The sequence below is a fragment of the Chrysemys picta genome, chromosome 17 (genome assembly GCF_011386835.1).
Source record: "Chrysemys picta bellii isolate R12L10 chromosome 17, ASM1138683v2, whole genome shotgun sequence".
Classification (NCBI taxonomy): domain Eukaryota; kingdom Metazoa; phylum Chordata; order Testudines; family Emydidae; genus Chrysemys; species Chrysemys picta.
Genome location: NC_088807.1, coordinates 22,649,146 through 22,671,474, shown reverse-complemented (window position 1 = coordinate 22,671,474; position 22,329 = coordinate 22,649,146). Strand labels below are relative to the sequence as shown.

The 22,329-nt window shown below is 60.6% G+C and overlaps 1 protein-coding gene and 1 long non-coding RNA gene across 2 annotated transcripts; both read left to right on the top strand.

Annotated features, from left to right (window-relative positions):
- The first annotated feature begins 2,986 nt into the window (after positions 1-2,986).
- On the top strand, positions 2,987-10,396 carry LOC135976389 (uncharacterized). The gene is made up of 3 exons (XR_010593530.1): positions 2,987-4,231; positions 4,465-4,500; positions 8,583-10,396. It is a non-coding gene; the product is annotated as an uncharacterized LOC135976389 (long non-coding RNA).
- A 1,223-nt stretch (positions 10,397-11,619) lies between these two features.
- LOC135976220 (uncharacterized) lies at positions 11,620-19,447 on the top strand. The gene is made up of 5 exons (XM_065570969.1): positions 11,620-11,950; positions 14,174-14,201; positions 14,588-14,787; positions 15,304-15,341; positions 15,621-19,447. Exons 1-5 carry the CDS (start codon positions 11,620-11,622, stop codon positions 15,768-15,770), a joined length of 747 nt encoding a protein of 248 aa, XP_065427041.1. The 3' UTR covers positions 15,771-19,447.
- The last annotated feature ends 2,882 nt before the right edge of the window (positions 19,448-22,329 follow it).

Genomic DNA, 22,329 nt, shown 5'->3' with positions numbered 1-22,329 from the left:
CACCGGGACGTGGGGGGCAGCAGGTGACGTACCAGCCTCGCCCCCCGCCCCCGCACACTGCCTGGCTGTGTTTGGCAGCAGCCGGATACCCCGGGGCTGGGCTCACTGCACAGCAGACAGGCCAGGGCAGAGGTACCTGTTGGGGTGGACAGAGGGGCACTACAGGGGGGCCGGGAGGCTAGACTGGCCTGTTGGAAAAGGTCAGGGCAGCCTGGTCACCCGCAGAGCAGCAGGACGCAGCCTCCTGTGAGGGGTCTGGCCCTGGGGAGGCCCCAGAGCCGCGGTGCCTGGGAGAGCACCAGAGGGGGGATGGGCCAGACCTGCCGGACGGGGGGTTGGGGGCTCTCCTTCCGGGGCAGCGCCAGCCGCTGATTTCACTGTCTGAGCCGCCGAGTGACTTTCCCCCGCAGCAGCCCCCCCGGGGCGCCCGGATTTCACCCACACCAACATCGCCCGCCTGGCGCTGAGCGCTGTGATCCTGCTCGTCCTGGGGCTGATCCTGACTGAGGCCTATTACAGCCGCCCGAGGGGAGCACCTAGGTGAGGTGACCCCCCCCTTCTGTGCCCCTTGCTCCCCCCAGGGCCTGCGTGCAGGGCAACACGGGCCCCTCTAACCTGCCATCTCTCTGCACCCCCAGGAGCCTGGATCTGGCTGTACAGAGAAGAGAATCTCCCCGGGGAACGAGCCGCTTCCCCTTGGGGGGCTGAGATGCCAGCAAAAACCTCCTACCCCCAAACACCCCTGCCTCAGAGAATCCTGCCTCCCAGACTGCTCCCAACCCGACTGCTGCACCCCAGGACTGAACCCCCTTCTCCCTAGACCTCCCCCGCCCTGCATTTCTATTGTATAAATCCCCAGAACTTCCTGTTCCTCTGCCCTGCCCCCCAAATCTCCCCACCCCGGGGGGAGACTGTGGTAACAGTCGCGGAGCCTCCAAATGTCCCCTCGTGGGAGGTTCAGCCGACGGAGGTGAGTGAGAAGTTCAGGCAGAGTCACGAGAACCCGGACGAATGAACGTTGGGGGGAAAGTTGGCAAGACAGAAAGACGGGATTAGTCCAACCCGAGCGGCTGCCAGACAAAACCCACGGGCCGGGTTGGGGCCCGCCTGGGACACGGGAGAAGTGGGGGAGCAGAAATCCATGACCCAAAATTGGGGTGTTGGAAACGAGGCCTCATTGGTGGATAAAATATTGCGGGGACGGGCTGTGCCGCCCACCACCCCTTTTAGGGGCACTCAACTCACCGCTACGAACCCTGCTCCGTGGAGATGGCCTGAGCAGAGTGGCCGGAGAGAGGGACCCCGACACCATCGCCCCTCCCCCGGCTAAACCCCCGACCCGGGAGGAAACGGGGTCGGACTTTAACAGCAGCCGCGGCGACGCCGGCTCCAGCCCAGCTCCGGTGGCTCCTCGGCCCCCCCAGGACAGTCGCTAGCGTCTCCGGGGCCAGCGAGGAGACACCCAAACCCGGGGGATTTTCCGGCTAGAGACTCGCTCCAGCGAACGGGGCCGGGGCTGGAACAAACCCCTCGTTTCACACGGTGCTGCCACGGCTCCCCTGGTTCCTGCTCTGCTGTGTCTGTAACAGCTGGCCCCAGGGGTCAATGGGGGGTTTGCTGTGGGGCTGAGCAGGCTGCAGGCTCTGGACCCCGCCCCCGGCCCGTGTTTAACCCAGTTCAGTGTGGGGCAGGGCCTGGGGCCTGTTCGCACCTTGGGCCCTTTACTGCGTCTCCATGAACACAACAGGGCGTAGTGTGATTTAGCCGCCGGCGCTTCTGGCCCCCCCCATGGCAGACGTTTGGGGGCAGCCGGCTGGGGGGAGCTGGGAGTTTGGGGGAAGTAGGTTGGGGGTGTCGGGAGGGGGGTTGAGGGGGCCGGGATGGGGGACAGGAGTTTGAGGGCAGACAGGCTCCCCACAGAAGGTCAGAGCTGGGGGGGGAGTAGGATTGTTGGGGTGTCTGAGGGGGGAGGGGCAGATGGTGCCCCCCAGGAGAGAGCTGCCATTGCTACCCCTCAGCAGGCTCCCCTCTCACTGCCCCCTCCTGCTCCTGCCCCCTCAGTCCTGGGTCCCCACTTTCTTTCCCCTCAGTCTCCTGCCCCCACACTCCCCTCTGCCCCACATTCCCTGCCCCATAATGACCCCCATGCCTCACCATCCCCTCCCCTCTTCCTCGTCTCCACCCCTCTAGATACTCCTGCGCCCCCCACATTCCCAGCCCCCTAGTGTCCTTTCCTGACCCCCCTTCTCTGTCCCCACACTTTGCCCCCCCCACCCTCAAGTGGGTCTGAGGTGGGGGGGCAGGATTGTTTCCTGCCAAAACCCCTGCTGAGCTGAGCGGGGGCAGGGAGAGGGGACAGGGGCGCCCCCATGGCCATGGGGTAGGTTCAGCCTCAAACACACATGGGGGGACCCCAAATCCCCCCTCCTCTGTCACTGTCCTGCCCAAGGCTCCCCTCAGCTCCTGCCCCCTCAGTCTCTTCCCCTCCCCCCACATTCTTCTTCCCTCCCTCAGCCCCACATGCTGCCTGGTCTTTAATGCCCCACACATCCTCTCAGCCTCCCTGACGGGGAACAGGTTGGGTGGGAGATGGGGGCTTTGCGGGAGATGGGCTGATGGGGGGGTGAGCGTGGGGAGGGGCAGGCCAGGGGGCTCTTTCCCATGTAGCTGCCCCCACACAGCAAAGCGGGGGGCGAGGATTGCTGAAATGGGGCAGCTGTGTGAGGGGATAGGGGATGGGGGCAGAAAGGGGGAGGGGATGTGGGGCATGAGGGGACACAACGGGGGTGAAGGGACACCCAATGGGGGACAGAACTGGGGGAATGGGAACCTGAATGGGGGGAGGGGGGACGTGAGGGAACTCAGGCTCGGGGGACAGAATGGGGGAGGGGACACTGGCCAGGGGGCAGAACGAGGGGGCTGAGGGGCCCAATGTGTGAACATTGGGGGTGGGGGGTGAAGGGCAAACGAGATGGGGAGCCAGAGCTGGGGCATCTGCCGGGGGAGGGGTTGTCTTGAGCTCTGTCCGCATGTTCTTGTCCTCTCCCCTTTCCAGGGGGCTGGTCGCCCCCCCGCCATTCTGGGTGTCCCTTTCGCAGCATCCTGGGGTTGGAGAGGGAAGCTCGGCTCAGCCGTCCGCCCTTGTGAGCTCTGCCCCGGGCTCTGACCTGCGCAGACCCACTGCCCCGGGGATGGGCTGGGGAAGGGGACATGGGGCTTTTTACCTCTAGGGGGCTGGCTCTGATCTGTGTCCTTTTCTCTAAGCACCAGACCCCACCCCCCAACCAGTCCCCCACCCCCCAAATCACTAGACCCCACTCCCCTCCCAGAGCTGGGATATATTACAAGGTAGCCGCCGGGGCATCAGGTTTATGCCGAGTTTCACTAAATTTGTTCTAAAGTGCCACAAGGACTCCTCGTTGGTTTTTTTGGTACCAGAAACAGGAAGCGAGCTCCGGCTCTGGGCAGACTTCCCCTTTTCACAGATTTACTGGTTCCTTCTTTAACAACTCAGGGTCTAAATTTACCCCTACGTCCACCCCTTCACAGGTGCCGGAAACCACAACCCCTCCCAGCCCCACACCCTTCTGTCCTGTCTCTGTGCCACATCACTTGGCTAAGAACTGGGTCTGCAGCGACTCTACCCGAGAAGGAGGTTGGCCAGGCCCCTCCACCCTCATGCTCCAGGGCAGGCGTTGGGCCCAGCTGGGTCAGGAAGGAATCTTTTCCCAGCTCCATGGGAGAGGGTCACTCTGTGAGGGGCACTGTGTGGGGGTGGGGAGCCCTCCTCTGCTTTGAGCTGCTACTCCAGGGAAGCTAGATGGGCCCGTTGGAAAAGGTCAGGGCAGCCTGGGCACCTCTTGACACCTCCTGAGATTTCCCCTTTCCCAGCTGGTCCTTGGACTGGGCAGCTCCCATGTGGGGCTCGGAGGTGATGGGGAGGGGGCTGGGCACCGCAGGAGGGGATGTGGTTTGCTGGGTGTTGCAGGGATCTGACTTTGCTCTGACCACAGTAGATTCGGGCTGGAGATTGCAGAGAAACCATCTGATGGGGTGGAAAGGGGCCGAGCGCATCACGGGCTTCCTGGGGCTGCAGCCCCCGGCACAGTTCCTCATTCCGCTCGCACTCGGGCCTCAGGCTCAGTAGAGCTGGGCTCTAGGGCGTTGGTGGCAGCGCTGAGGGGTCCCCACTGCCCCGTCATGGCGTCTGCTCTCATTGTCCTCCTCCTCGGTGAGTATCAGAGACAGCCAGGGTGTGTGTCCATGGGGGGAGGGGGGAGGATCTCAGACCAGAGTGTGTGTCCACAGGCGGGGTGTATGTGTGTGTCTGAGACCAGGGTGTGTGCCCATGCGGGGGATCTGAGACCAGGGCGTGTGCCCATGGTGGGGGGCGGGGATCTGAGCCCAGGGTATGGGATCCAGGTGCTCTGGGATCTGGTCACTAATGAGCCGTCTCCTCTCCAGGTTACTGGCTGGCCGGGCACAGCGGGGTGTGGGGAGGTGAGTATCAGTCTGTGGGGAAGACGAAGAAGGTAACATCAAGGACGGGGGAGGGGATGCATGGGGTGGGGAAAAGAGGAACTGAGCCCCGAACCTTCCCCAAAACCCAACCCAGACTCCCCCCAGGAGCTCAGACCTGGCCCCGTTCTTCTGTGCCCCCAACGCACCCACGGAGTACCTAGGAGCCAAATCTGACGAAGCAGACGGGAACCGTCCCCTGGTTCAATGTCCTGCCCCCCACAGGCTCAAAGGATTGGGGGTGGGGGCTGGCCCGTGGATTTATTTCAACTCATACAAATGCTAACAGGGCCCGTCCGTGGGCTCTAGAGCCCCTTGGGGAAGCGAAATGTTCCCGGTCAGTGCAGCCCTTGGGGAGAACCCCCCAGATCCACCCCCACCCCCAGATCTTCCCCCAGACCCAGATCCACCCTCCAGCACCCTCCCCTGCACTCACAGCCCCCGTTCCCAAGGCCTGGGGAGGGGGTGGAGTGGGGGTGAAAAGGGGCGAGGCGGGGGTAGAGCAGGGGCGGGGGCCATGGGGAAGGGGTGGAGTTGGGGCAGAGCAGGGGAGGGAAGAGGCGGAGCAGGGGCTGGAGCAGCACATCGCTTTCCTGGTGCCCTACACAGCTGCGTACTCTGCGTATGGGTAGGGACGGCCTTGACTACATACTTCACCTTGTTTACCTGTCTGATGACCTTGAAGGGGCCGTCCCAGGCCGCTTGCAGCTTGTTCTTCCTCAAGGGGATGAGGAGAATCACCTGGTCCCCGGTAGCATATGAGCGGGCACGGGCTGAGCGGTCGTACCAGACCTTCTGCTTCCTCTGGGCCCTTGCTAGGTTCCCCCTAGCCAAGCCCATGAGCTCCACGAGCTTTTCCCAGAAAGTCAGTACATACTCCACCATTGATTCCCCATCGGGAGAGGCCTTTCCCTCCCGCTCGGCCCTCATCAAGTCCAGGGGACCCCTCACCCTCCTTCCGTACAGCAACTCGAACGAGGAGAACCCTGTGGATTCCTGGGGCACTTCTCTGTATGCGAACAGCAGGTGGGGTAAATACTTGTCCCAGTCCTGCGGGTGCTGGTCCATAAAGGTTTTCAGCATCCTCTTTAGGGTCCCATTGAACCTTTCCACCAGCCCGTTGGGCTGAGGGTGGTAGGCTGAGGTCCAGGTGTGTCGGACCCCACACTTCTCCCACAAACACTGGAACAGGGTCGACATGAAGTTAGACCCCTGGTCTGTAAGGACCTCCTTGGGGAACCCCACTCTGCTGAAGATGGTCAGCAGCGTGTCTGCCACGGCCACCGCCTTGGGGTAGCGCGTAGCGAAATCTACCACCACCAGGATGTATTTCTTCCCAGACCAGGTCACCCTGCTGAGGGGCCCCACTATGTCCACAGCCACCTTCTGGAACGGCTCCACTATGATGGGCAAAGGTCTCAGCGGGGCTTTACACTTATCCCGGGCCTTCCCCACCCTCTGGCAGGAGTCACAGGTCCTGCAATACTGTTGGACAGCGTCAAAGATCCCGCGCCAGTAAAAGTTCTGCAGCAGCCTCTGCCTGGTGCGCCGGATGCCCTGATCCCCCAAAAGGGGGATATTGGGGAATGTCGTGGGCCAAGTACAACACTTCATGGCGGTACCTCTGGAGAACAACCAACTACCTCCTAGGGTGACCAGATGTCCTGATTTTATAGGGACAGTCCTGATTTTTGGGTCTTTTTCTTATATAGCCTCCTATTACCCCCCACCCCCTGTCCCAATTTTTCACACTTGCTGTCTGGTCACCCTACTACCTCCTGGCTTCCCAAGGTTCAGTTTGCCCTGAACCAGTCCATTCCCGGTACAGGAATCCCTTCTCCAGGACCGGCTCTAGATTTTTTGCCGCCCCAAGCAAAAAAAAATTTGGCTGCCCCCCTCCGTCCCAGCCCTGGGCTCTCCCCCGCACCTCCCTGCTGCCCTAGCCCTGGGCTCGCCCCTTCCCCCCCACCAGTGCCCCCCCACCCACACACCCCCTGCCGTCCCAGCCCTGGGCTCTGCCCCCTCCACCTGCACCCTCCTGCTGCCCCAGCCCTGGGCTCTCCCCCCTCCACCTGCACCCTCCTGCTGCCCCAGCCCTGGGTCACTGGTAACTTGCTCCCAGGGCGGGTCATTCAGCAGGAATTTGGGATGTGCACAGAACACAGATAGGATTGTTTCCCATATGGTCACAGAACTGCATAAAGTGGAACAATTTTCAGCTTGTGTGATTGGAGGATATCTGGATGCATATTATAAGACTGTCCTCCATAAATGAGGAAAAGTTGAGGTGCCTTTAGTATTCTTTTGTTCCATTCTTTGTTTCTATGGGGAATTTGCCAATGCAATATCACTGTCTTCCTTTTAAACAAACAAACAAAAGGCAATGGCTGTTGAAAATAGCAATTCCAGTCCTAATAACCACCGGGAAGCATTTCTTGCCCAATTTTATCCTACTTTTTCTACAGCAAGTTCCAGTGGATCAGTAGATTTGATTTGGGAGAAATTAGGGTTAGCATATTTAGCAAATAAAAAAAGAGGACCCTCCACGGGCCCTGGCCCCGCCCATTTCCCCACCCCAGTCCCAACCCAACTCCGCCCCTTCCCCGCCCCTTCCCCGCCCCCTCCTCCCTCCCACTCCCAGGCACGCGGAAAGGGCTGCCCAAGCGCTACCGGCTTCACGGTTTGCCGGGCAGCCCCAGACCCTGCACCTCCGGCCGGCGCTTCCCCAGCGCAGCTGGAGCCCGGGAGGGGAAGCGCCCAGCCGGGGGCGCAGGGTCTGGAGGCTGCCCGGCAAACCGTGAAGCCGGTAGCGCTTGGGCTTCGGGCAGCCCCTATGCCTCCGGACCCTGCGCCCCCGGCCGGGCACTTCCCCTCCCGGGCTCCAGCGGCGCAGGGTCCGGAGGCATGGGGGCTGCCCAAAGCCCATAGCGCTCGGCTCTTAAACACAGCCGAAGAGTCACGGGAGGAGCAGAGCCGCCGCGGCTGGAGGCTCTGCTCCTCCCCTGACTCTTCGGCTCTGTTTAAGAGCCGAGCTGCCCGAGCGCTAACGGCTTCGGGCAGCCCCCGTGCCTCCGGACCCTGCGCCGCTGGAGCCTGGGAGGGGAAGTGCCCGGCTGGTGGCTGGGGTCCGGAGGCACGGGGGCTGCCTGAAGCCCATAGCGCTCGGGCAGTTAGGCTCTTAAACAGAGCCGAAGAGTCCGGGGAGGAACAGAGCCGCCGCAGGAGGGGAAGTGCCTGGCTGGCATTTTCCCGGACATGTTCGGCTTTTTGGCAATTCCCCCCGGACGGGGGTTTGATTGCCGAAAAGCCGGACATGTTCGGGAAAAACCGAACATATGGTAACCCTAGGAGAAATGAAGTAACAGCTGCCCAAATTGAACTTAACCACTCCTGAATTTTGAGGTGTTCAAATCTGGAAGGCAGGTGCTGGATTCCCTGTCTGAATATTAGCTAAATCTGGAAAGGAAAAGTCAATTTCTGCTTCCATGGCTCAGAAGTGGAAATCCTCCCATGTGCCTGGTACTGTATCTAAAGCTGCCCAGGTCCAGTAGATCCTCCCCTCCCTTACTTTTCATTTTAAATTCTAGTGGGATCCACATACCTCCCTTGCTAGGCTTCAGATAGAGAGGTGCAATGTCCATTTAGTCCACCCAATCCCTTCTTTGGGGGCTGCAAGGTGAGGTCACACCAGTATCCCTAATCCGGTCTGGGGATATCTTCTGAAGGGGATATCTGGGCCAAAGCCTTCTACACCTTGGGCAGACTTGTTCCCCATTCACAGGGCCACCCCGCTCTAGCAGTGAGCTCTCCATTCACAGCAAGCTGCAGCATGAAGTTTCAGCTACCATACTCCCTCCCTGTTGATAGCGGCCAAGGGAATGCTGGGAAATGTAGTTCTTTCCCTGGCTCTATAGGCAGGGAGCTAAGCAAGGAACTACAGCTCCCAGGGCCCCCTGTTGGTTCTCAGCTCCCAGACTGGATCCCTGCCGCCCTTGCAAATGGGCTGCCCCAAGCACCTGCTTGCTTTGCTGGTGCCTAGAGCCGCCCCTGCCCTTCTCCCACAGGAATCGCTCCCGGCAGTCCTCCCCCTGGGAACCGGCACCGCCGTGGCCAGCCAGGGCCCTCAGCTTCTCCAAGGGGGGATCCTCCTGCAGCTCCGTCTGGAATTCAGCTGCTGGGTTGGAGAACACAGCCCTGGCTGGTGATGCCTCAGTTTCCCACTTTGGGATGGAGGCTCCGGCCCAGCCCTCTCAAGCCCCCCCCTCGGCGCTTCGGCCCCCCCACTCAGGAGGTCCCGCGTCCCTCGCTGGCTCCGGCTCCGGGTAAGGACACTCTGAGTGCTATCCGGCCAGTTCTCCAAGTCATTACCCACTAGCACCTTGGTGGGTGATTGTGATTGTGCCCCCCGACCTCTTTGGGTCATGTTGTACTTAAAGTACCACACAGGGTCTTTTCAGGGGGGATAAGGCAAAGTGCCACAAAGTACCAAAGTGCCACAGTGGTAATACATGTATCCATCAACACTGTATGATATGCAGACGATCTATATTACACTCAAGCACTCACATACACACACAAGCACACTCCATCTTGTTGTTGTTACCAAGTAGTTGCTCCCCTTAACTGCACTGGCCAGGTGAGTTAGATGGGGGAGGGGTGGAGCCGGGCTTCTGCCGATCCGGCTCGATGCTCCCATGTTGACAAGACGAGACCCGAGATCCCCTGCAAGACACCTCACATTTATAGCAGCTTTCCTCTCATGCAAATCTACACCAGATGCAAAATCTGTGTCTGTGTCCCTTGGTCCTTTGTGCTGCTTCTCTCTGGGTGTTGTCTTAATGCTGCCACATTTAAGTTCAAAGAGGGTGTTTTCAAAAGAAGGTGCTCGCTTCTAACTCCCAAGGCCCTCAGTATGTCTAATCTTATTGTTCTGGGTCTGGCTTCCAGCCCCTCTCCAAGGGTTGCAGCTGTCTGGAGGTGCTGCCTTCCACGCCTTCCTCATTCACACCTCGTTCATTCAACAGGGCAATTGATTAAAAGGGGGGAGATCTTATTTTACTCCTAGCGAAAAGACATTTTTCTTCTACCTCAACTATTCTTAGGGGCTATAACATTATACCAAGGCTCAATACAAAGTTTCTCTAAAAGGACTTGATACAAAGTTGTATGAAAATAGAGGTCATATATGGAAAGAGTTAATACAAGGTTATATGAAGAGGCATAATACAAAGTCATAGGAAAGTTATGTGAAGATGCTTAATGCAGAGATTTATCTACACGACTCCTGCTGGTCACAGACTCTATTTCCAACCCTGGGGCGGGGGGCAGAGCTGCAGGGTGCCAGTGGTCAGGCTCCCTGGCTGGCCTCAGGTGGGGCCGGGGGGAGGAGGCAGGTGATCTCTGATGCAGCCGGGTCCTGAGCTACATCTGGGTGAACCCCCTGCCCCCAAACCCCATGGGCAGGCAGTGCTAACCCTGGTAGGGGACAGACTTCTAGAGAGGCCGAATGACGGATGGACTGAATTGGGGTGGGGGGAGGCGGGGTCTGTGTCTCCCCTGTTTAACTCCTGTCTCTTGTTGAAAGCAGGGTGTGAATTTTTCAAACCCACCATCTGGGTGAGCCCCAGCAGGGTGGTGGCGCTCGGGGGAAGCGTCACCATCCGCTGTGCGGGTCGGTGCCCAGGCATGGAGTTCTTTCTGCGTAAAGCTGGAGACCCGAACCCGCAGGTGTGGACGGTGCCTGATGGGACCGTAGCTGAATTTCCCATCGCCAGTGTCAGCCGGGAAGATGGAGGGAGCTACACCTGCGACTATCGCTCCATAGCAGATCAGAGTCGCTCATCGCATCCCAGCGACCCCGTCGAGATCATTGTAGGACTAGGAGGTGAGGGAGGGGCCTGGCTCAGCGTCCCGGCTCCCAGCCCCACACCCAGCCAGATCCTCAGGGGGTCTCTGCACCAATGGGACGCTCAGAGCCACGCTCTGCCCTGAGTCCTGGGCCCAGCAGAGGGGACGCCCGGCCGGGGAGCAGGGACGGAGTCACTGGGGGGTTCCCCAGCCAGGGGGGAGCAGCAGCCGCTGGAAATTTGGGGCAGAGGGAGGGGGGATCCCAGGAGCTGCAGAGCAGGGGGGGCCTTTCCCAGGGAACAGATCAGTTAGGGGGTGATGGGCGGAGCTGAAGATTATAAACCTCAGTGTATAGTAGAGACTTGCACAGTCCCCTACAAGTCAGGGGTGGTGCTGTGCACAGAACCCAGGAGTCCTGGCCCCATCCTCCCTGCTCTCCCCACTAGACCCCACTCCCCTCCTAGAGCCGGGAACGGAACCCAGGAGTCCTGGCTCCCAACAGAGAAGCCAGGGAGTGAATGGACCCTGGAGACTGGACTGGCCTCTCACCCACTAGGGAGCAGAGCTCTGGGCCCCCAGGGGCTGGGGTTGCTCCGTGTCTCATGCTGTTAGCCCAGGGCTCAGAGGAAACTCTGGGCCCCTGTGGAAAGGCATCCAGGAGCCCGTCCCCAGAGCCACCGGGTCCAACCCACCACTGAGGCCGCGTGGTGAGGACGGGCCCCAGGAGTGAGTGACGGGGCCTGCATCTCACTAGGGTTACCATACGTCCTCTTTTTCCCGGACATGTCCGGCTTTTCGGCACTCAAACCCCAGTCCGGGGGGAATTGCCAAAAAGCCGAACATGTCCGGGAAAATGGCGGCTCTGCTCCTCCCCTGACTCTTCGGCTCTGTTTAAGAGCCGGGCTGCTCGAGCGCTACCGGCTTCGGGCAGCCCCCATGCCTTCCCCTCCCGGGCTCCGGCGGCGCAGGGTCCAGAGGCATGGGGGCTGCCCGAAGCCCGAGCGCTACCGGCTTCACGGTTTGCCGGGCAGCCTCCAGACCCTGCGCTGGGGAAGCGCCGGCCGGGGGCGCAGGGGTGGGGGCTGCCCGGCAAACCGTGAAGCCGGTAGCGCTGGGGCAGCCCTTTCCCCGTGGCTGGGAGTGGGAGGGAGGAGGGGACGGAGTTAGGGTGGGGAAGGGGCGGAGTTGGGGCGGGGCTGGGGAAATGGGCGGGGCCAGGGCCCGTGGAGGGTCCTCTTTTTTTATTTATTAGATATGGTAACCCTACATCTCACGGCCGGTCTGCTTCCCACTGCAGAGCCCAGCTACCCCAAACCCAACATCTCCCTGCTGAGCCCCAGCAGGGGGGTCTCCCTGGGCGGATCTGTGGCCATTCAGTGTCGGGCGCAGCGCCAGGGCGTGCGGTTCGTGCTGAATAAAGATGGACATCATTTCCAGCCCGTGGATTCGGCCGGGTTTGAGGTTGTGTTTCCCATCAGCAATGTGAGCCGGGAGCACGGCGGGAGCTACAGCTGCTCCTATCACAGCAGATCGGAGCCGTTTGCCGTGTCGTACCCCAGCGACCCCGTGGAGCTGGTGGTGAGAGGTGAGGGGCCCGGCTCGGCGTCCCCGTTCCCAGCCCCACCCCCAGCCAGATCCTCACGGGGGCTCGGTGCCAATGGGACACTCAGAGCCAGGCTCTGCCCTGAGCCCTGACCCCGCAGAGGGGATGCCCGGCTGGGGAGCGGGGACGGAGTCACTGGGGGGTTCCCCAGCCGGGGTAGCAGCAGCCCCTGGAGACTCGGGGCAGGGAGGCGACTTTAATGCTGCCCCTTGTGCGTAGGAACCGTGAGTCGCTATTTAATCCCGTGACCCATCCCCTGTGTTCTCCAGCGCCCACCCCAGGCAGTGCCCCGGCCGGGGAAGAATGAGGCAGGGGCTGCAGGAGAAGCAGTGGCTTGGTGGACACGGTGCTGGTCTGGGACCCAGGAGATCTGGCTCAGCTCCTGGCGCGGCCACAGACTTTGTGTGATGGGAGCACACCGCGGTTTTCAAAAGTGTCCTTCCTTGTGGGGGGCCTCAATCTTTGGGGGATCTCAGGCCGAGCGCCCACAAACCGAGACTCCCACAGTTAGTGGAGACCTCTGCAAACGCTGGCCTCAATAGCGCTGGATCCCTTGTGTCGGGGGAGCATGTAGGGCCCCCGCCATGATCAGGGCCCTGTTGTGCCAGGCGCTGTATAAACACAGAATGAAGAGACAGTCGCTGGCCCTGGGAGCTCACTAAGGAAAGTGAACATGTCTGTGCCTCAGTTTCCCCCTGTGTAGAATGGGGATAATGAGGCCTTCCTGCCTTCTGGGGGGCTGACTCCTTTCCCTTTCTGAGTCGGTGTTTCAGCCCCTACCCCCCCCCCCCCCCCGCCCTGAGAGACGCTGGTTCTATTCCTGCAGGGGGAACTGACCCGGCCCAGCCTGGAGCAGCGCCGGCTCCCACCTTCCCGGGCAGCGCGGGGCCAGGTACTGGGGCTGGGGGGGAAATCTATTGAGTCACAGATTATGGGGCAGTTTCCCCCAGTAGTTGCCCAAGGGGAGGGACGGAGGCTGTTCTCAGGGGCATTGACTCTGTCCATCCCCCCACAAACGGATCTGGGAGGGGAGCGAAGCCTCCTGCTCGGACATGAACCCACCGCTAATGGGGCAGCCGGAGGCTTCCTCTGGGGGCAGCTGGGCCCATCAGTGGCCATGGGGGGGGCCGGGGGGTTGGGGGGCTGGAGCTCCCTGCGAAGCAGCCAGGGGCAGCCAGCATGGGAGGCGGGATACCAGGCTAGATGGGCCCGTTGGTCCAGTGGCCATGAGGTAGGGGGTGAAATGCCTTAGAAATGACGGCCAGGCTGGATCAGACAGCGCCCCCTAGTGCCATGCTGGGGCAATGGGGCTAGCCCTGACTGATGAGGGAGCAACCCCTACTGAGCCCCCCACCCCCTTCAGCCCTGTACCCTAGTGCTACAAATCCCCCATATCTTGATTGGTCTGACCCCACTTGATGCCCTGGGCCCCCCCAACATCCTGCTTGTGCCCTGCGGTGTCCCAGCCCCTTGGGCGCCGCCTGGGGTGGGAGGGGCTGGGGGGGACAGACCAGTTGCTCCGGCACTCACAGCTGCTGCTGTTTCCCAGGCGGATCGGAATCACTGGGTCTGACCAGCCCCATCATCGCTGGTGTGAGTGCGGCAGCCACCGTCCTCCTCCTCCTCCTCGTGGCCTTCCTCTGCTTCAGAAAAACCCGAGCCAGTGAGTGCCCGGCCCAGCGAGGGAAGGGTTAAACCTGCCACTAAGCAGGGTGGGATGGGGTCACGGCTTGGATGGGGGACTGTGCCGGGAAAGCCAAGGAGTGGGGGGCTCAGCAGGGGGCGCTGCTGCGTGTGTAATCCCTGTATACACAGCGGTGCCGCCCCAGAGGTGGCCGCATCTCAGTGCCAGGCGATGGGTCCCTGAATAAAGAGCCACTGGCACTGTGCTTCTCAGGTACCTGGGGTGACAGAGGAGCCGACTGGCCTGGATCAGGTTCGTTATAATGAGTCACTAACGAGGGAGGATTGGGGACAGGAAAAGCCCCCGAGTTAATCTGCCCCTCCCCCCGGCGCATGCTATGGTGTTGCGCTGCCCCCTGCTGGTCCGGCCCAGCCCAGCAGGGATCCAGGCTCAGCACCAGCAGCAGAGGGGATCCCCCCAGATCCCCCCATCCCTGCTGCCCTGTGGGGGTGAGTGGCCGGCGCTGGGACCGGGGGATCCCGATCGGCTCATGGGGGATTCTGGTTTGTGTCCCTCTGCAGGAAAAGGAGCCGCACCGAGACCGAGCAGGTAGGAACCCGGCTCCTCCCCCTCCCGATCGACCTGCCGGGGTTACAGGGCTCCTGAGTTCTGTCCCAGCTCGGGGGGGGGGGGGGTGGGAGAGTGGGGGTTGGGGGCCAGGACTCCTCCGAGATGACCTGGGCCTGCTGACAGTGGAGGGGCACAGCCCCAGAACAGCTGGAGTCACACCATGCCTGCCTCCCTCCCCCCGGAAAGCCGTGACCCCCCCCCGCAGCTCCCAGCTGTTCCTCCGCTCCTGCCTCTGCCTCTCCCTGTCCAGCTCAGCTGCTTCGCAGGGAGGGGCCCAGCTGCAACATGTGACCGACGAATTGGGGGGGCATGTGACCCTGCGTGCCCCCACCCATGTGTCGCCGCTGCCTGGGTTCTGTCCCCAGCTCTGGCAGGGGGGTGGGGTCTAGTCGGTGTGGTTGGGGGGTAAAGGAACAGGGTCAGTATGAGGCAGGATGGGGGGCTCTCTGGGTGTGTTGGGGAATCTCCCTGCAGGTGGGGGGATATGACATTTACAAGTGGATTTTCCCTTTTAGCACCAGCCCCTCGGGGGTATTGAAGGTGCCGGCTCAGCAAGACCCCGACTGTGAGTAACTCACCCAAGGGGGTACCAGGGTGGGGCAGGAGCCCTGGGGAGGGGCGGGGCTTGTGGGGACTCCACCCATACGGGGCAGGGCCTGATTTACAGCTGCTGCTGGGCGGGACTAAGGAGAGGGCCCCAGAGGTAGCTGGTGTCAGCTGAGAGTGTTGGACTCCCAGGAGCTCCCTGGGGCCACCCTACCTTCCCGCTCTAGTTCAGGGACTCCCTCTGTGGGCTCCGCATTCTCCCATCCCAGGCCTGGAGCTTTGTGTGTCCCCCCTTCACTTCACCCAGGCATCCTGACTCCCAGCCCCCCTGCCCCGCCATAACCCCCTAGACTCTACTGCTGTCTCTGTGCCTCAGTTTTCCTCTCTGTCACACGGGGCTAATGACCCTGGCCCGTGCTGTGGGGCGGGGGAGGGGTGGCTGTGCCGGGCTCTGAACCCCTAGGATGGAGCTGGGTGTGGGGTTTTGCTCTGGGCCAGCCGGGGGTGCAGCTCAGCGGGTGTCTCTGTTCTGCAGACGCCTCCATCGATGAAGAGAAAGAGACGCAGACCCTGGTAAGCGTCCCCTGTTCCCCCCATGGGGCCTGACCCCCATGGGCCCCACTCACTTTATCTGGCACACTTGGTATTTTGGGGTGGGAGTTGGGTTGCTGGGAGGGGCTTATGGGATCTCCAGCTGGGATTGCAGGTGTGTGTGTGTATGTGTGTCCTGTCACCCCCTGCTGAAGGGGACAAGCCCTGGTCTGTGTGAATGTGTGTGTGGTGGGGGTTGGTACACACACACACACACACACACGCACACACTCTAGTCACTCACTCCCCTCCCACCCCCAGGAGCCCGACCCTGGCACCGAGGGACTCACCTACGCCGAGCTGGACGGCCAGGCGCTGCAGGCCAAGCCGGGGGGCCCGGCCCCTGCCCCCGAGCCTGTCCTGCCCAGCATGTACGCCGCGATCAACGTGAGCCGGGGGGCCCCGCAGTGAGAGCCCCCCGCAGCCATGGGGCGCCGGCCCACAGGGTGCAACAGACTCATTGACTCACAGTCTTTAAGGCCAGAAGGGTCCATCGTGATCATCTGGTCTGATCAGGCCACAAAGCCTCACCCACCCACTCCTGTAGCAGACCCCAGCCTCCGCTGAGTCACTGACGGCCTCAAATCATGGGTTAAAGACGTCAAGTTACAGAGAATCCACCAGTGACTCTAGTTTAAACCTGCCAGTGCCCCGCGCCCCAGGCTGCAGACGAAGGTGAAACCCCCGCAGGGTCTCTGCCAATCTGACCTGGGGGGGAAATTCCTTCCCGACCCCAGATACGGCGACCAGTTAGACCCTGAGCATGTGGGCAAGACCCACCCGCCAGACACCTGGGAACTGATTCTCTGTAGTAACTCAGAGCCCTCCCCAGCGAGTGTCCCGTCTCCGGCCGTTGGAGAGATTTGCTGCTAGCAGTCGCGGATCGGCTCCATGCCGTTGTGGGATGTCTCCTCATCCCGTCCCCTCCAGAAACGTCTCAAGCTCAGTCCTGAAGCCAGTTAGGTCCCTTGGGAGGCTGCTCCAGAACTTCGCTCCTCTGACGGTTGGGCCTTGTCTACACTACAGAGTGTTATCGACAAAAAGCGCCACAATAACATCGCTATTGCACGTTCACACTGCGCTTCCTCTGCCGGCAGAGCGCGTCCACGTTTGGTGCTCCAGCGTTGACAGTGAGAGCAGTGCATTGTGGGTAGCTATCCCACCGTGCTACTCGGCACCTTCTGCAACTAGGGCTTGTGGGAAGGCAGAGTGGATCGCAGCATGTCCTGGGGGCGGGCTCAGCGTCCCATGGTGCGTTATTCCACGCTGTTCCGACTGCGTTTCGCGGCATTTCCCGGTTTCCGGTGCGCCCGCCATCCCTGTGTGAAAGGATGGGTCCCGCCCGGCTCTCCACTGCTGTGAACACAGCGCGGCTGGCCAGGCAGTATGCCATGAGCTCCCAGTCTGAACGGGAACCAGAGCTGCCCGAGCTGCTCTGTGCCATGGAAAGAAACAACACCGGCTTCCTCCTGGCATCATGGAGCGGCTGCCCACGGCGGAGCGTCGCTTTGGGGCTCGGGGAACAAGCGCTGAGTGGTGGGATCATATTGTTACGCAGGTCTGGGATAAACGACGCGTGGGGGGGGGTCACATGCCCTCCCACCCCCCGATTTCTGCCAGGGTGCGAGTCGTGGGAAAGGCACCAGCAGCGAGCGCTCCCGCTGAGACCCACTAGGTGTGGCCCAGAGCCGGGAAGTGAGACCGGGCTGGTAGCGCAGCTCTCTGTCAGAGGGGGCACAGGGAAGCCGGCTGAGTCCCATCTCTTCCTCACCCGGCAGCCGCACGGCCCCCGTGAGAATAACTCCCCTTCATGGGTGACACAGGTCTGGTGAACTAAGTATTAAACCAGCAGGGGAATGTATGTATTTGCTCGAGTGCGGGTCTGGACTAGCCTGCCTGGGTGCGCAGAAGGGAGCTCAGGGAGTTGGGGCAAGGGTGGGAGGCAGCGGGGCTGGCGCAGTATGGGGAGTGGGGGGCTGGGGGGAGGCAGCAGGGGCCAAGAAGCCAAAATACATGTTTGCCTAGGGCACCATTTTCCCTAAGGACAACCCTGGCAGGGCTGGCCTTAAGTGTGGGCGAGGTGGGCGACCGCCCAGGTGCTGTGGTCACAAGGGTGTTGCTGGAGGGGTCTTGGCAGTCACCAGGAAGCCGACCGGGGCAGTGGTGGTGGCGGTGGGGAGCCCGTCATTGCGCCCCCCCCGTCCCCACTATCTGCAGTTCCCAGTCGCCCGGTCTGGGATGATGAGCCGCGGCTACAGAACGTTCGGATGTGGGAAGCCCCCTCCCTGGACCTGTGTGCGGAGCTCGCCCCAGCCCTGCGGCGCAAGGACACCCAAATGAGAGCAGCCTCTCGCGGAGAAGCGCCCGGCTATCGCTGTGTGGACGCTGGTGACTCCAGGCTGCTCCCGGCCAGTCGTGAATCCGCTGGAAGTGGGGAAGTCGATGGCGGGTGCCGCGTTAACACTAGCGCGCGGAGTCGTTAATCACATCTCGCTACGAAGGACCATGACCCTTGGCAATGTGCGTGAAATAGCGGAGGGGCTTTGCGCAGTGGGATTCCCTAACTGCAGCAGGGCGATAGAGGCAACGCAGGTTCCAGTTTTTGCCCCGGACCATCTTGCGACGGACACATCAGTAGGAAGGAGACTTCTCCAGGGTGTTGCAGGAACTTGGGGATCACCGTGGGCATTTCACTGACCCCAGCGCGGGATGCTCCGGGAAGGGGCATGATGCTCATATCGTCAGGAACACCAGCCTGGACAGAGAGCTGCAAGCAGGGACTTTCTTTCCGCACCAGAAGATTCCAGTGGGGGATGTTGAAATGTCCAGAGTGATCCTGGGACACCCGGCGTAGCCCCTGCTCCCGGGGTTCATGAAGCCTGACCCGGGAACCCTGGAGAGCACCAAGGAGCCCTTCAAACCCAGGCTGAGCAGGTGCAGAACGACCGCGGGGGGAACCAATCCAACCCAGCCTGGAACAGCGCCAGCCGGGCCGGGTACCGGGAGGGGGACTCACCATAGAACCAGCCCTGGAAACAGGCTCATGGTGCCCAAGGAGCCACCCTGGGAGCTGGGGCTGGTTGGGTGGGACGGGGGCAGTGACTCCTGGTGCATGGGCCCAGACACCGGGGGGGGCAACCCCCACCCTTCCCTCACCACCTGACCCCCAGCTCCTCTGATATCTCCTGCCTTGCAGGTCGCTGCCTGGAAGCTGCTGGGGGCATCCTGGCGGGGGGGGGGGGGGGCAGTATCCCGTGAGACTTGGCTGAGGGGTTGGGCCCAGCTGGGTGCCTGAGTCCTGGGGCAATAACCCACCTTCTTGGGCTGCATCACATCCCCCTGGCAATAGGAGTGAGCATTAGCCAGAATTCCCTCTGCTCTTGCTTCCCCTCCCCCCACTAGGATCTCAGGGGACCCCCGACCCACCCCCCAATAGATGTTCTGCTGCATCTGGCTGGGCCCTCGGCACCGCCGGGACGTGGGGGGCAGCGGGTAACATACCAGCCTCCCTCAGCGCGCACTGCTTGGCTGTGTTTGTCAGAAGCCAAGCCGGCCCGGGGCTGAAACTAGAAATAGAGAATAACTCTGAGGTCCTATTGTAATTATGCCAAGCGTGGGCCATTAATGGCGGTTTAGAATGTTGATGGCTCCCATTGACTAGGACAATTGACTGTAGATGGCTCTGTTTACCTGCAAGCCTCCACTGCATACCTGATACGGGTATCCATCTGAAACCTGGTGCTTTTCCACTGAGAAGGAGGGGTGGGGGCCCAGAGTGACAAAGGATTCCCGCCTTGCGCCAAAGATATAAAAGGGGATGGAATAGAACAAAGGCGGCCAGTCAGGAGAAATCCCCTAGTTACCACCTGAGCTGGAGCTAACAAGGATTGTACCAGGGAAAGGATTGGGCCCAGACTAGGAAGGAGTCTAGTCTGTGAAAGAAGCTTATTGGAATCTCTCTAAGGGTGAGATTTACTTGTATTCAGTTTCTTAATGTATTAGGCTTAGACTTGCGGTTTTTTTTTTTTTTTTTTTTTGGTAACTTACCCTGTTCTGTCTGTTATTACTTGGAACCAGTTAAATCCTACTTTTTATACTTAATAAAATCACTTTTGTTTATTAATTGACCCAGAGATTAATACCTGGGGGAGCAAACAGCTGTGCACATCTCTCTCTCAGTGTTATAGAGGGCAGACAATTTATGAGTTTACCCTGTATAAGCTTTATACCGAGTAAAACAGATTTATTTGGGGTTTGGATCCCATTGGGAGCTGGGTGTCTGGGTGCTGGAGATAGGTGACCTGATGAGCAGTTTTTGGTTAAAGTCTGCAGTTGTGGGGGTATGAACCAGACCTGGGTCTGTGTTGCAGCAGGCTGGTGTGTCTGGCTCAACCAGGCAGGGTTCTGGAGTCCCAAGCTGGCAGGGGAAATGGGATCAGAGGTAGTCTCAGAACATCAGGTGACAGTCCCAAGGGGGTCTCTGTGACCGAACCCGTCGCAAGGTCCATCAATGGCTATTAGCCAGGATGGGCAGGGATGGTGTCCCTAGCCTCTGTTTGCCAGAAGCTGGAAATGGGTGACAGGGGATATCCACTGGATGATTACCTGTTCTGTTCATTCATTCTGGGGCACCTGGCACTGGCCAGTGTCAGAAGACAGGATACTGGGCCAGATGGACCTTTGGTCTGACCCAATGTGGCCATTCTCATGTTCTTATTAGGCTTGTAGCAGTGATGGAATAAACTGCTGGCTTGTGAAGTCCCTGGTTGCTTCCAAATAACTGGAAGGTCCTCAGGCCCTGGGTTAGATGCTCCCATTAGTATAAGTTCAGACTCCAGAGGTGTGAGCAGGAAAGAGGCAAAATGGAGATGTTTCCAGTGCCTTTTGTAGCTTCTGCCAAGTGAAGGGAAACCCATCGTTCTCCCATGGAAAATTACAGGGAAGAAGATGGTGTTTGGAGTCACATGTCTGTGCGTGCTGACCTTAGTCATAGGAGAGGCCATTCAGTGTAGACAGGCATCTCCCCAGGTCCATTGTGACCTAAGTGTGCTTTGATGGGCGATTCAACCTGAATAGTTCCTTCACAATCTGCTGGCTAGTCGCCTTGTGGTTGTTACCACAAGAGCAAACATTTGAAATACAGGTACATGGTTAATATTCATAACTTCAGATACAAAAATGATTCATGCAACCACAGTCAGCCAATCATAACCTCTCCATACACACCTCACTGGGATACTTTGTACAAGATTTGTTGAAATTATATAACGGTAGCAACAATGATCGACATGGTCTTATTTTAATCCGATAACGTCACACCCCCCTCTTTGGGTCTGCGGTTGCTCTGCTCCTCCTGTCACGGACTCACAGATGCCCACTCTTGGCCCCGTGCGGTCCGTGGGGGGGTGCCCCTTTCAGTGAGACAGCCCTTCTCGGGGGTCCACTCTCTCTCAGGGTTAGGCCCCTCCACCTCCTGGAGCCACACCTCTCTGAGCCTTCACATGTCTGTCTCTGCCGTGGGCCCCCTCAGGGAGTCCACTCGCTCTGGATCCCCGGAGCCTCCACCCCCCAAAGGGGTTGATGCAACCCTGTTCTCTAGCGCAGAGTGACTCTCAGCCAGCGCAAAACAGGAGGGTTTATTGAGCGTTGAACACAGCACAGGAAACGCTCAGGGCCTCAGGCCTGGCCTCCCTCAGCACAGCACATCCCAGTCTCTCTGCATCCAGGTGGGCTCTGCCTGCTTCCCCTCTCCAGCCCTGAGCCCCCCTGGTTCCCAGCTCGGCATCTGATATCACCGGCCCCAAACCCCACCTCTGTCCATTGTCTTCTCTCCAGGGAAACAGGGTTGCCTGGGCCTCCTCTCCTCTCAGTTGGCCTCTGTCCCCCTCTGCCTGGAATGGTATGGTCAGGTCACTGGGGTCCTCTCTTCGCAGCCCATTGTCCTTCCACTGGCCAGAACCGGCTGCAACTCCTGAGCTGGGCCTCCCGGTCACCAGGTCACCAGTCGCTGGGTTGTCCATCCTCGAGGCCATCGGCTGGGGTCCCAAGTTCCCTCTCCGGTCCTCTGTACCAACAAACTCCCTCTCCCCTCCCCTCGTTAAACCAGTAACACCCAGGGACACTGAGTCCCACCCCCTCCGCATGCAACCTGCTGGAAAACATGGAAAAAACCCACACAAACCCCCCAAGTCGTCACACCTCCCCATCCAGGGTATCAAAGTCCCACTGGACGACAGCCCCAGGCAGCCTCCTGCTCCGCTGCCCGCTCTGTGCCATTGCCCCCGTGGCTGGCAGGGGAAGCCCGGCCCGTCTGCTGCTACTCCAGGGTCCAGCTCAGGGACCTACAACCACCAACCAACCTTTGTCCCATCCCAAACCTGGGCTGCTTCCTCCCCATCAGGGTCCTTCTCCACCCTCCTTGGGGCCCCTTCCCTCGGGGCCGGCACCCAGGGCATCTGTTCTCCTCGATTTCCCCCCTCCCCTCTCTAGGCCCAGAGACCTGGAGACCTTCACCCAGCAGGGGAGGAGGCGGAGGTGTAGGTGAGATGAGCAGGGGCAGGGCGGGGAGCTTGGCTGCCAGTGGGTGCAGAGCACACACCAATTTTTCCCTGTGAGTGCTCCAGCCCCGGAGCACTCACCGAGTCGGCGCTTATGGGCCCAACCCCACATTCACCCCTCCTCCTCCCTCTGCCCCTCTAGGCAGTCTGGGGGGGCAGGATTGTTCCCCACCTCCAGGGCTGAGGCGTCGGCCATCTTAGCCAGCATGGCCGCCCTGCGAGGGCTGCAGGGGGACGAGGGGGTGGCCATGTTACCTGAGGGCAGCCAGGGCTTCCTTCCCTTGGAAAGCAATGGGAGATGGCGGGCATGGCTAGTGGGGGGCTGTGAGGGGGGACAGGCTGGGGGCTGGGGAGTCAGGCAGGGGTGGGGGGGGCCAGGGGGTGGGGGAATGACCCTGCTTCACAATGAATCT